Source organism: Neophocaena asiaeorientalis, unplaced genomic scaffold (assembly GCF_003031525.2).
Source record: "Neophocaena asiaeorientalis asiaeorientalis breed wild unplaced genomic scaffold, Neophocaena_asiaeorientalis_V1.1 scaffold635, whole genome shotgun sequence".
NCBI lineage: Eukaryota > Metazoa > Chordata > Mammalia > Artiodactyla > Phocoenidae > Neophocaena > Neophocaena asiaeorientalis.
This window is the reverse complement of record NW_020174929.1, coordinates 1,334,601-1,347,884: the sequence shown is the minus strand read 5'-3', so window position 1 is coordinate 1,347,884 and position 13,284 is coordinate 1,334,601. Positions and strand designations below refer to the sequence as shown.

The 13,284-nt window shown below is 34.6% G+C and overlaps 1 protein-coding gene across 5 annotated transcripts in view; it reads left to right on the top strand.

The window, feature by feature from the left end:
* ZNF654 (zinc finger protein 654) overlaps nt 1–13,284 on the top strand; it is a 92,392-nt gene that overhangs the window by 60,060 nt on the left and 19,048 nt on the right. For 3 of the 5 annotated variants that reach the window (XM_024761393.1, XM_024761392.1, XM_024761391.1), the window contains exon 4: nt 11,964–12,099. The exons of 1 other annotated variant lie outside the window; for it this stretch is intronic. In XM_024761393.1, the coding sequence (XP_024617161.1) occupies nt 11,964–12,099 (136 nt within the window). Of the gene's footprint in view, nt 1–11,963; nt 12,100–13,002; nt 13,071–13,284 lie in introns of those variants that run through there. One more of the 5 variants, XM_024761395.1, reaches the window with a different exon arrangement.

Sequence of the window (13,284 nt, the reverse complement as noted above, 5' to 3'; positions counted from 1 at the left end):
TTTGATCTTTTCCCAGGCTAGTGATATGCTATATGATACTGTCTCATATGCTGGGCAGCTGCAGCAAGCAGCAGCTCCCCGTAGCTCCCAGTTAGCCATGCCATCACAAGAGTAAACAACCAATACACTTACAACCATTCTGTACCCAGACAACCATTCTGTTTCGTTTTCAGTATAATCAATAAATTACATGAGATGTTCAACATTTTATTATAAAATAGGCTTTGTGGTAGATGACGTTGCCCAACTGTAATGTAAGTGTTCTGAGCATTTTTAAGGTAGGCGTGGCTAAGCTATGATGTTTGGGAGGTTAGGTGTATTAAATGCATTTTTGACTTATATTTTCAACTTACGGTGGTTTATTGGGACTTAACCCCATTGTAAGTTGAGCAAGATCTATGCTGGCTTCTAAGACCCTTGCTTACTTGGCACTTGGCTTCCAGTAACTTTTCTTTACCTCAACACAAGAAGATGACACATTTCTTATATGATGCCCCTACCTCATTATTATTTTTAATCTGTTCATTGGTGAGCTTTCCATAGGCTTGTGATTGAATTCATACACTCCAAAATCCATTAATTTAATTAAATATTTTAGATTCTTAATGAAATGACAAAAATAATATAAAATTTGGAAAAACTTCCTTGTAAATTCTGTTAATTAGGATGAGGACTTATTAACAGTCAATTAACTGAATGTGATTAAATAGGGAAATGAGAGAGAGAGATAAAAGAGAGACCTTCCAGTGCTATCCAGTAATACGCCACTCCCCCTACAAGCTTGTAACAATAGGGGCTGGAGGAAGTAGCAGGTGGTGGGGCATTTGGTATGTGACCAATCTCATTCTTGTTGGTGCTTCTTCAAAATGCACTAGGTGTGCAGCAGAACCAACAGAACAGGAATCGTGTTATACCTACATTTAAAAATGGGATGTATGGCTCTGCATGAGAGCATTCCTTCCACTGAGAGAATGACTGTATGACCCAAACTAAATGCAGCCTGCCCCAATACCCAGAGGTCAGAAAGTTTTGTAAAGTTTTGTTTCCCACTGTAGCTTCCTCATAATTTACTGCCTCATGGGCCATTCATCTAACAAATCAAACTTATAAACTTTTACCTTCTCTGTTTGGGCTTGAAGGATTTGACAGAAACTTGTTTACCCATTAGTAAAAGATCTCTCTGTTCTAAATACTCTAGGTAAAGATGAATAAAGAGACTAACACCAGTTACCATCAGTTACATGGTAAGATAAGACAGTTTTTAAAACAAGGATCAGTTATGTTCTTGCTGTGGTTGAGTCTATGGTATCTTCCATGAAACTGGAAGTGAAATTGTAAAGAAGGGACAACCTCAGGAATGTATGGAAGTAAAATATTGTATGGAGATGAAACTACTAAACTAAAAGTGTAGTGAAGGCGATCAACAGCAGATTAGCTCCAGGAAAATCCAAATCAGTGAAGGAAATAATTTTTAAAAATTAATTTTCAATCCATAATTACATACAGCTGTATCTTATTTCAGTTTTCAAGATAAAGAAAGATGCAGGACTCCTATAAAACAAACAGGATTCTCACAAAGGAAAGAATAAAATCAGGTCTGCAGTGAACTTCTTCATTGTAACAAATGCCAGAATAAATAAATAATGTCTGGAGTTTTTAAAGGGAAAAATATTATTTAATAATACAACTGCCAGGCCCTATAGTCTATGAGAGAGGGCAACAGAAATAAATAGTCCAAATACTTGGAAAACAAACCAGCTACATCTTTTATCAGGAAAACAAATAAAAGAAGTATGCCAGCTGATTTAGAAGTGATCAAAACAAAGAATTTACACAGAGTTGTTACAGAAAAAAAATAGGACTGACCTGAAGAAACAAGTAAAAATTAGCACACTATTGTTAATATCGTTATTATGAAAATCCTATTAATATCAGAAATGATTCCCCCAAAAGAAAATACAAGTTTTAAATAAAAGCACACACACAGTAATCAGGAACTAAAATCTCAGATTATGTTATTGATTGGATGGAGGTAAGGAAGATAGGGAGGAATCAAGTATATTCTTGGGCATCTAAGCTGAAGTAACCACGTAGGGTAGTGCTATTCACTAAGTGAGCAGTGATCATAGCGGGAAGAGGAGGATATAGAAAGAAGATAAGTTCCATTCTAGATGCAAGAGTTTTAAATATCTTTGGAATATCCAAGTACTGATGATGCACAATAATGTTTAGTTTCATGGGTCTATATATGTATCTTCCTAATTTGTTTCTTTTTAATCCAAGAACATGTATAATTTTTATTAATCAAGAGAAAAATAGATGTTATAAAGATTTTTGTTCACTTTTTTAATTTAGGGGAAAAAAAACAGAGACCCTGGAGTAGTCAACAAAATGCCAACCAGTAATTAAAAGCGTTAGTGCTAGAGCTCTACAAATGTTTTAATGAGCCTACCTTTATCTCAGAGAAAACTCTATCCCCATCCTTTGGGGTCAGTGTATAAATCACAAAGATCTTTTTTGTTTATACTAGAAGTTGGCCTTCCTTAAGCTTTTTTTCCTGGGACTTCACCCTATTTTTAAATCTGCTTGACCTTCCTTGGGGGAGTAGAGGAAGGAGGTGGGAGGAGGTGAGGTAGGGGACATAAACTTCCAAACAGGAAGAGGCCCAAGGCTATCTTACTGCAATAGCATCTTAAAAGGAGCAAAAAATAGGGGCTTCCCTGGTGGCGCAGTGGTTGAGAGTCTGCCTGCCGATGCAGGGGGCATGGGTTCATGCCCTGGTCTGTGAAAAAAAAAAAAAAAAAAAAAAAAAGGAGCAAAAAATAATTAGCAGTAAAAGAACCAGCCACAATAGATCGTTATGCCCACCCTGTTTCACTGGGGCAAGTGTTGATCTCCCCTGAGAAGTTAGAGTATATATTCATCGTGGTCATAAGACCAGCACATCTCCCAGATTTTATTATTTGTAGCTAATAGGAATAAGTTTAGAACTATTAACATTCCACTAAAACCTTCTCAAAACTGGGATCATGTCCCCTCCTCCCTAGGCTACTTGGAAGAAATTTCCCAAATACTTAATTTGGCGTTTTTGAATACCAAAATTCCTCATCTTGGTATTCAAAACCACCTTTGTATTGCTGGTTAAAAGGTTTTTAAATAGAACCATATCAGCTTAAGAACAAGACATAAGTGAGAAGCAGTTTCAAAATTGTGTTCCCATATTTTCTGCTTGAATAGAAGCTCTCCTGTCTCTGCACAACTCCATCTTGATTGCATATGACTTGCCCCACCTAAGTTTTTCCACTGTTACAAAGCACTAATCTATATTCTGTCTGTGGTTTGATAGTCTCTCCAACTACGACATAATTAGATTTGGTGGGCAAAGACTAACTTTCATCCCTTTGTTTCCAACACTTAGTAGTCTAAGTCCCCTAAGGGGGACTGGTATGTTTGCCAGTACAAAGGAAGGATAAATAAGTCCATAGACATTTCCATCTGATATCTAGCCATTTCTTACTTAAAAAAAAATTCTATTTAGAGATGGATTATCCTTGCTGAACTCTTAAAAAATAAGAAACAATGAGGTGTATTGTCTGAAGCTGTTTACTTCATGGTCCATTGGTTACCACTGTGTACAATAAGATGGGGGAGACATCAATAAATGTATTCATGGGATGAAACCATCAAATGTTTACTTGTAGATTATACTTTGACGATGTGTAGGAAAAAAGAGAAACTAAAGTATGTTTAATTGTGAGAAAAGTATAAGGGAAAAGATTTCACTATCTATGAAAGAAACATGTTTGACAAGTGTGCCACATATTTAGCACTGGGAGTAAGAGGGATTGATGTTAAAATTAAAGTTTCAGATTCTGAAATCATTTTGCAAAGATTGTATTCCTTAGATAAATCTTGTGTTGAAATGGGTAAAAGCTTTGATATTTTTCCTCTGGCATTTATCTTGAAATTAGTACTCATGGTTAATAATTCTTATATATCACTGCCTCAGAAATGTTTTCACTTTCTCTGTGTTTTTTTTAATAATCTGTTTGAGTAGGAAACACTTTACTTTGGTTCAACTGTTGAAGTTCTACAGTCACTTTGAAGAGATAAAAGACCCAGAATTATTTCAAGCATAAAATATATAATAAATAAACTTGAGATAGTTAAGCTCAAGGGACCAAGAGCAAGCCTCCAAAAGATAGGGCTGTCAACATCAGTAAGTTGCATATCTCAGGAAAGGCGGGTATACCTGGGCATATGGAAGAGCAGTCATCTCAAAGAGATGAACATTGATAGTTATTCACACCATAGTATCCAACATAAATGAAGATCTTAATATCCTGAGTATCTTGCAATCTGTGTTGTCAGGAGCAGACATATACTTGCCTTTAAAGTCAGTGATAGGACTTAACTTTGAAATTAGTTCTAAAAGCATATCGGGATCACTGAGGCACTCATTATTCACTGAAAGCTGATTCTGTAGAGTGTCTTTAATACATAATAATTAGAATTATCAACATATTAGTGCTTGAAGTAGTTTATATTTTCCCAGATTAAATATTAGCTCATAGAAAATTTAGCTGTAAAGAACTGTAGAGGATATTAAGTCCAATCTAATTTTTTAATAAATGATGAAACCAAAGACCAGAGAGATTCATTAATTCATTCATTCAACAATGTTTACTGACGCTTAAGTAACTTGTTCAATTTGTAGCATAGCCCGTATTGTGACCTGTTCTCTTGACTGACTCCAGTACTCTTTCTGCTGAGTCATATTTTACATTTAGCTCTCTGTGTAGGAAACTGTGCTCAAATAAATCTTGCATATACTTTAATTCTGCTTCAGGGTCCATCTTAGAGGCTAGAATGTAACAATAGCACTTCTCTGTTGGCCATAATATCTCATTACTTATTTTAAAATATTGATAGTAGGGCACGGTTGTGCTTTTATTAGCATGGCAAGCACCAATTAATTTTGAAATTTGATTATACTCTCAGTTGATAGTTTTACTGTATTTATGATTGGCTTCCGCTTCAGAAAAAAACTGATTGCTAATTTAAGTAACATTTACATTGCTACCTAAAATTTTTTAAATATAAAAATGCAATCAGGTTTATTACAGGAGACAGTTACTCATATTTAAATATTTGTTTTTTTTTAAAGCCCCAAAAGAGGTATCTTAAATAGTTCACTAAGTACGTGATTCTAGTTATTTTTAAAAATCAAATATGTGTAATTTATATGCATTAATGCATTTTTATAATTTTAAGACTGAGAGTCACTTTAGAAATTATTTAATCCAATAATCCCTTATTTTATAGATCAGAAAATAAAGCTCCAGTGGAGTTGAGGTTTATAGAAGCAGGAAAAGGGCCTAAATCCTGTTCTCAACCCAGCATTCTTTCCAGTATTCCCTAATCTATTATATGAAATGATGTAACCATGTGTTTGCAATAATGTATATGTCAAAAGAATAGGTTTAAAGGAACGTTTTTATTTATACTACCATCTTAAATGCTTCATGGTCTTAACATTTTAAAGCCTTTTCAAGACCACCTTATCCGGGAGAGGGAAGAAGAGGAAACTTTAGTTTGGTTACCTGAATGATAGCAGATGAAGGCATCAACTAGAGTTCAAATTATAGAAATGGCAAGGAAGAAGCAGATCAGGAGATGTTGAAGAAAACTGCCATGACATTAGGATCAATAGAAGCAGATGAGTTTTATATTTGATCCCAAACACAAACATAAAAACAAATAATACCTAAAACCAAGAATCCCCAGACTTCTGATATAATACTCATGGAGATCTTTTTTTTAAGTTTGAGCACATATCCCCAATATATGTATATTTGTTATTTATGTATGTGCACTAATACTGTAATACATTATAAAACACAAAAATACATAGTAAAATATTTTAACAGTGTGAGACTTTAATGACATCAGTATGACTGAATGTGCTTTTATTTTTGAAAAATTTTTAACAGTTCACATAGTACTTCAAAGTCTGATTTTTTAAGTTCAGTTTGCTTTGATACTTGGTTTTAATAGTTGTCGTAGGTGAAAAAGATACCTTTGGTAGATCCAAATGGAAAAAATTTTTTTTTTCTAAATGTTGATATACTCAGTTTTAAATGCCTTCCACCAAATTTATAATTTTTTTAATAAAAAATTTGCAATTTTGCAACTTTCTGCAAATTTGCAATTTTTTGTTGCAATTTGACTACTGAATTTCTATTGTTTTTGAAATCAATCATTGTTTTCTTGAATAGCAACCATTTTTTAAACAAAATAACTCATTTAAATGCTCCAAATGAAGAATTTTTTTTTTAGAATTTTATTTATTTATTTTTATACAGAAGGTTCTTATTGAAGGATTGTTTTAAACAGAAAATTCTAGTTTAAGTTTTTTAATGGCATAGATACAAGCATTATAGGTGATACCGATTTTGGGCAACAACAATCACGTAATGCTGTAAATACGTCCAAACATCCATTTTAAATGATTTTCTCCTTAAGAACTTTCTTTTACAAAGCAGTAACTTTTTCACTGTATACTATTCTCTTTATATGAGCAAACTCAGAATGTTTATGTTTTCAAAAACATAGGTAAATACTTCTTAGGAACTTATCACAGAAATGAACAGCAAATTTGTGAGAACTGTCTTTTTGTAAATGAAAACTGCATAACATCTTTGAATTTTACCACTTTTAAAGTGCTTTGCCATAAGATAACCGATGAAAATATAATAATAAAAGATATCATGATCATTCTCATTTCAAAGTATTATAAAGATTTTACTGTATTTTAAGGCTTTGTTTTTATAAATTAACCACATTGAATACCTTTTGTATTTTTGCTTTGATTTGCTGCAGTAGCTTGCTTATGAATGAATTTGACATGTGGTATTTTATACTTTTCTTCTGGAATCTGCATTTCATTCAAAATAAGACAGATATTCCATAGTGCTTCTACTTACACAGATTTCTATAAATTCCTATTTTGATTTAAAAAGTTATTTATTACTGCAAATAGGTCTTCTCTGATATACCTTTCCTTTTCTGACTGTTTGAAGAAGCTTTTAACTACCTAGGAAGTAAGATGGCAACACCTAATTAGTAATGCAAGGCCTTCCTCCTATATTATGAGTACCAGAAGAGTGGAGTGGTACAGATTTTCAGTACTGCAGGAGAAAGAATTATTATGGATTGAGGTGGCTAGTGGAGGCTTCTCTGTGGAAAAATAGTTAAGAAAGGATTTAGATAGGTTTACCAAAAGTTGTAAGAGAAAGAGAATGATATGAGAAAAGGCATAGGCAAGAAAGGACAAGATAAGTTTGGGAGACATGGAAGAGACCAGGCTGGAGAAAAGGAGTCATGATGTGCAATAATAGGTGAGTGAGTAGGTACGTAAATCCAGAGGTCCTCAAATATGAAGTCGGGGCATTAAGAACCTTTATCCTATGATAAGCGAAAGGGTTCAGATCAAGTTTGTGCGATGGCCAGAACACTGGCCTGCAGCTTCACAGACATGTTGTGGTGGCCAACTCTAAAGAGGCAGCAGGTGCAGGGAAGAAACATCTTCTGGAACTAAATGGATTCTAAAAGAAGAGTGAGGTAGTTATGTTTTCTCTCTGCCTTTGGCAAAAACACAAGATTGAATGTAAGTTTCGGAGGAAATTGTATTTAGCACAGTGCAGTGGGTAAATAAAGGATGAGGTTAATACTCAGGTCCAAATTTAATTAAGTAAACATTCTAAAAAAACACAATATGAATATACTCTAGAAAAGATAAGTTGTAAATTCTGTAGTGATTTAAGTGTTCCCTTTTCGCTTGGGAGGCTTTTAAATTGAATATCATCCAAAAAAGCCACGATACTATTTAAGGAAAAATAAGCCAGAAGATACTTAGAAACTTTTCTTTCATCCTGTGTCTTTTTAAGTAGACAAAAGTGAAATCTTTCATCTCTATTTCCTATCCAGAGTTATTTCCCCATAGAAGTGGCCTCCAAAATATGATGCACTTGACTCAACGAGTGCACGCACACAAAAAACAAAACTTTCATTTATAATTTTTATATTAGAAAGATGAATTTAAGCTAATTTACTAATCTTTAATAGAAGGATTGGTAGGAGTACAGGTATATAATTTACAGTATAAACATTTATGAAAGTACACTCCAAATGTAGGAGGGATTGGGTTTGCCAAAAAGTTCATTCAGTTTTTTCTGTAAGATAGCTCTAGTAGCTAGTAGTGCTTAGTTGTCTTTAACTTCATTTGGAACAATTTTGTTAGATTGTATTCTGACAGCTGTCATATCATCGTGTGTTAAAAAAAAAAACTTATCAAAATTGGTGAATTTCTGTATAGCCATTTTAATATTGAAGATGGAAGAAAAAAGCAACATTTTTGGCATATTATGCTTTATTATTTCAAGAGAGGTAAAAATGCAACTGAAACTTGAAAAAAAAAGTGTGCAGTGTATGGAGAAGGTGCTGTGACTGATCGAATGTGTCAAAAGTGGTTTGTGAAGTTTCGTGCTGGCGTTATTGAAGATGGAAGAAAAAAGCAACATTTTTGGCATATTATGCTTTATTATTTCAAGAGAGGTAAAAATGCAACTGAAACTTGAAAAAAAAATTGTGCAGTGTATGGAGAAGGTGCTGTGACTGATCGAATGTGTCAAACGTGGTTTGTGAAGTTTCGTGCTGGCAATTTCTCGCTGGATGATGCTCCGTGGTCAGGTAGGCCAGTTGAAGTTGATAGCGATCAAATTGAGACATTAATTGAAAACAGTCAACGTTATACCACGCGGGAGATAGCCGACATACTCAAAATATCCAAATCAAGTGCTGAAGATCATTTGCACCAGCTTGGTTATGTTCATCGCTTTGATGTTTGGGTTCCACATAAGTTAAGCAAAAAAACCCTTCTTGACCGTATTTCAACATACGATTCTCTACTTAAACGTAATTAAAATGTTCTGTTTTTAAAACAAATTGTGACGGGCGATGAAAAGTGGATACTATACAATAATGTGGAACGGAAGAGATTGTGGGGCAAGTGAAATGAACCAGCACCAACCAAACCAAAGGCCGGTCTTCATCCAAAGAAGGTGATGTTGTGTATATGGTGGGATTGGAAGGGAGTCTTCTATCATGAGCTCCTTCTGGAAAACCAAACGATTAATTCCAACAAGTACTGCTACCAGTTAGACCAACTGAAAGCAGCACTCGACAGAAAGCATCCAGAAAGTCAACAGAAACACATAATCTTCCATCAGGTTAATGCAAGACTGCATGTTTCTTTGATGACCAGGCAAAAACTGTTACAGTGGCTGGGAAGTTCTGATTCATCCGATGTATTCACCAGGCACTGCACCTTCGGATTTCTATTTATTTCGGTCTTTACAAAATTCTCTTAATGGAAAAAATTTCAATTCCATGGAACACTATAAAAGGCACCTGGAACAGTTCTTTGCTCAAAAAGATAAAAAGTTTTGGCAAGATGGAATTATGAAGTTTCCTGAAAAACGGCAGAAGGTAGTGGAACAAAATGGTAAATAAAGTTCTTGGTGAAAATAAAAAATTTGTCTTATTTTTACTTTAAAACCGAAGGAACTTTTTGGCCAACCCAATACAATCAAAAAGTATGCCAGAGTTGACTGTGGGATAGGGATTGTTAAATATACAGATTATCAGGGTTTTCTCCTAGAAACCTTGATTCAGTAGGTTTGAATTGGGGTCTGGGAATCATTTTTTAACAGGACCTCCAAGTGTTTCTTATTTTCAGCCAAGTTTAAGAAATTAGCAATAGACCTATTTCACCATATCTTGACTTTAGGCCCAAGTCCAGTTCTGGGTCCCACAGCACTAATGGCTGTATGATTGGTGCCTCACCTATCCTAACACAGCTAGAAAGAAAGATTGTCCAAGAGCTCAGCAGCAGAGCTAAAGCCTAATCAGTGATTCATGGGCTGGCATCCAGCTCACCTTATTTCTTATGCTTTGACTGGACCAAAAGCCAGCTTACGGTAGTTCAATTTGTATGGGCAGCAATATGTATGTCTAGAGTAATTTAGGAGTTTGTTTACCTTGAGGTTTGAAATCGATGATTATTTTTAACCATGAAGTCATTGCCACAGATCATTACTATGTTCCATGTGTTAAAAAATCATGGCTGATCAATAACTTTATACCATATTTTTATGAGTGCTATAATATGCTGACACATGGAAATGTAGCAATTAATTTTATGCTAAGGAAGTTGGGTGTCCTAAAATAAAATATTTATTCAGAATCTTAAAAAATAGAAAAAAAATAGCTAACATTAAGTACTTATGCATTGTCCTAAGCACTTTTCAGTACTGTGTATTATTTAATCCTCACAACAATCCTATGAAGTGGGTGTTTTTAGTATCCGTTTTATAGAGGAGTTAACTGAAGGAGCAGAGAGGTTAAGTAACTTGCCCATTTGGTTATAGGGTTTTTGTTTGCTTGCTTGCTCATTTTAATTTGGGAATTCCCTAAGTAACTTTTAGAAGATACTTACTTTCATGTTTTGACTTAATGATCCTTTGGCTTCTTTGAATGATTCTTCATCTTGAAACTTGATTCCTTCTACTGCCTTGTTCTCTTATAAAACAAAACCTCTTTCATGTATTGTAACAATGAATGAAAAGTGGCATATAGATATCACTTTGGAAAGTTGAAACGATGAAAGAGCATGACAATTTAATAAAAGCAAAGTGTTCACTGCCACTTTGAATATGTAGCCTAATGATCCATCTGATAAATAAAATTTGTAAATATATATGGTTTTATCCTGAAGCTTCGCTTTATAACTGTTACTAGGTTTTTCATGTCTGAGGGATTTTTTTAGCACAGAAAGAAATTCTGACAGTTGCTTGTATTTTAATTGATGTGCAGTTTATTCCAGTTTTTAGCATTGCCAATTTCAATATCTAGTTTTTTCTTAAGGCCTTAAGCTCAATTTATGCATTATAAAATAAATCTATCCATACCTTCACTAGGCCTTCAGTTAATCTTTTTAAATTATCAAATTAAATTCCATGAAACATTTAAAAAAATACCTAACAAAGTATATAATGAATCAAAGCATCATAATCAAATGATTAAATCTTGTAAATCTAATAAATTTATAAATTCAGTAAACCAAGTTCTCCTAAATATTAAACATTGTTCACAAACTTGTTACATATTTCGTATTTTAATCACAAGTCTGAGATACCAGATTCTCTAAAAACATTTCAAATGTCTTTTTTAAAAAAGTCCTCCAAAATGCATAGACAAATTATCAGTTAATGCCCAACTTATCAATAGTATCTTTATCTTAAACCTAATGCAAAGTCTTCATATTATAGCCTGGATTCATTCCTTCAGCCTGTCATTTCTCATCCCAAGACTATAAATCTACTTACACAACAAAGTGGAATAGAATTTCCATCTTCCAGCCTTCTGCTACACCTAAGATTCTACATGTGGGATCAGTGACAGAGACCTGTACCTACCTGCCAACCAGAATCTGCATTGGACAGGGACCTCTCTATTACCTTCTTATTGTTAGGCCTGCCATTGTTAACAGAGACTTTATGAACTCTCACATGACTGAACGTACACGTTTTACATTTTTGCAACCTGGTTCTTTTCCTAGGAATGATGCATCCCATATGTTTTTCCCTTAGGTTACACTTCATCCCTGTTACATTGGGATTTTCTAAGTCCAATTATGTACAAACTGTGTAACCTTTGGCATTAAAGCCTATTTGTGTACTAATGGGGTTTTGACACCCTAATTAGGTTACTAAAGCAACCCTTTCTCTTCTGTAGTTTAACAGCTGCCTCACTGACCATCAGTCATTTTATTGACAATGATGATCAAGTTTAGTTTTTAACCCCTTTAAATTCACAAAGCCAAAATGATTTTTCTCTCCTAGGAATGCCAGAATCACCTCCGCAGATATGGAAATGTGAATCTGGAACTGGTGACTCGAATCATTAGAGATGGTGGCCCATGGGAAGATCCAGTGTTGCAAGCTGTTCTAAAAGCCCAGCCAGCATCTCAGGAGATAGGTACTTCAGGAGACTCAAACTCTAAACCAACATTTGTGAGAAGCAAATACAATTTCATTTTCTAACTAGAGCAGTAATAGTGATTTTTCTTTATTTTATAATACTGAATAAAAGTAATGTATTTTCACATGAAGTGTGTCTAATTTGTTACATTAACCCAGCCCAAGAGTGACTTGACATAGATTAGGTACAATTATTTCTAGTAATTTCCTATTAAAATGGGAATTCAGAGTGTTAACATATTTAGTATCCCCATGCTTTTTACAGAGTTTGTTTTCACTTCAGTTATGTTTTTTAAAATCTATTTAAGTAGGAACACCCTTTAAAACAAACAAACAAACAAAAAAACACCCTCCTTAAGCACATGGAATCTCCCTTTTACAGGAAACTCTGTGAAGGATGGAACTCCTTCAGCTTTTGTTTTGATATACACTACCATATATCCTACACCTAGCCAGTGCTCAGTATAAATATTTGTTTACTGAATGAATGACCACATGATGAATGCATAACTGAATGAGTGACTAATGAGTAAATTTCGATTCCAAATACTCTAGAGCAGTATTTCCCGAACTTCATTCATTAATAGAAGTTAAGTTTTGTTTCATCCCCTTACCACCTGCATACCTTTTGGACATCACTTCCTCTCCAACCTAGATACACAGTGGTGCCTGTGAGCCAAAATCTGCTTTTGAAGGCAGGAAGCTCTGTCAACTATTTCTAGTTAATTCTTTTTAAAAAAAACATTTGCCATATTATTCCTGAACCCCAGAACATTTGGGTCACCAAAACATAGAATGTAAGCTCAGCAGTAGTGAATAAGCACAAGTGTGGACACATTTGAGAGCATGGAGAGAGCCTATGGAGTGCAATTATAACATGGCCAAAGGGAAAGACAAGACCTGCCAGCTGGAACCATTCAGATATTGGTCTGGTGAGAAGACGTTTCACACCACCAATTGCCTGTGCAGGTTAGGATCTTTCCATTTGTCCCAGGTAAAGGAGTGGGGTGGGTTGTGAGTAGAACTGAATGGAGAAGGGGCTATGATTCTAGGGCTTAAGAGCAAGCTGACCCCAGATACAAGTGTAGAGGACTAGAAGAGATGTTAGAGAAGATGAAAAAAGAGATAAGACCAGGAGAAGCAGTGGTGGAATGAGATGGGAGGTAGGACAAGACTAGAAGGA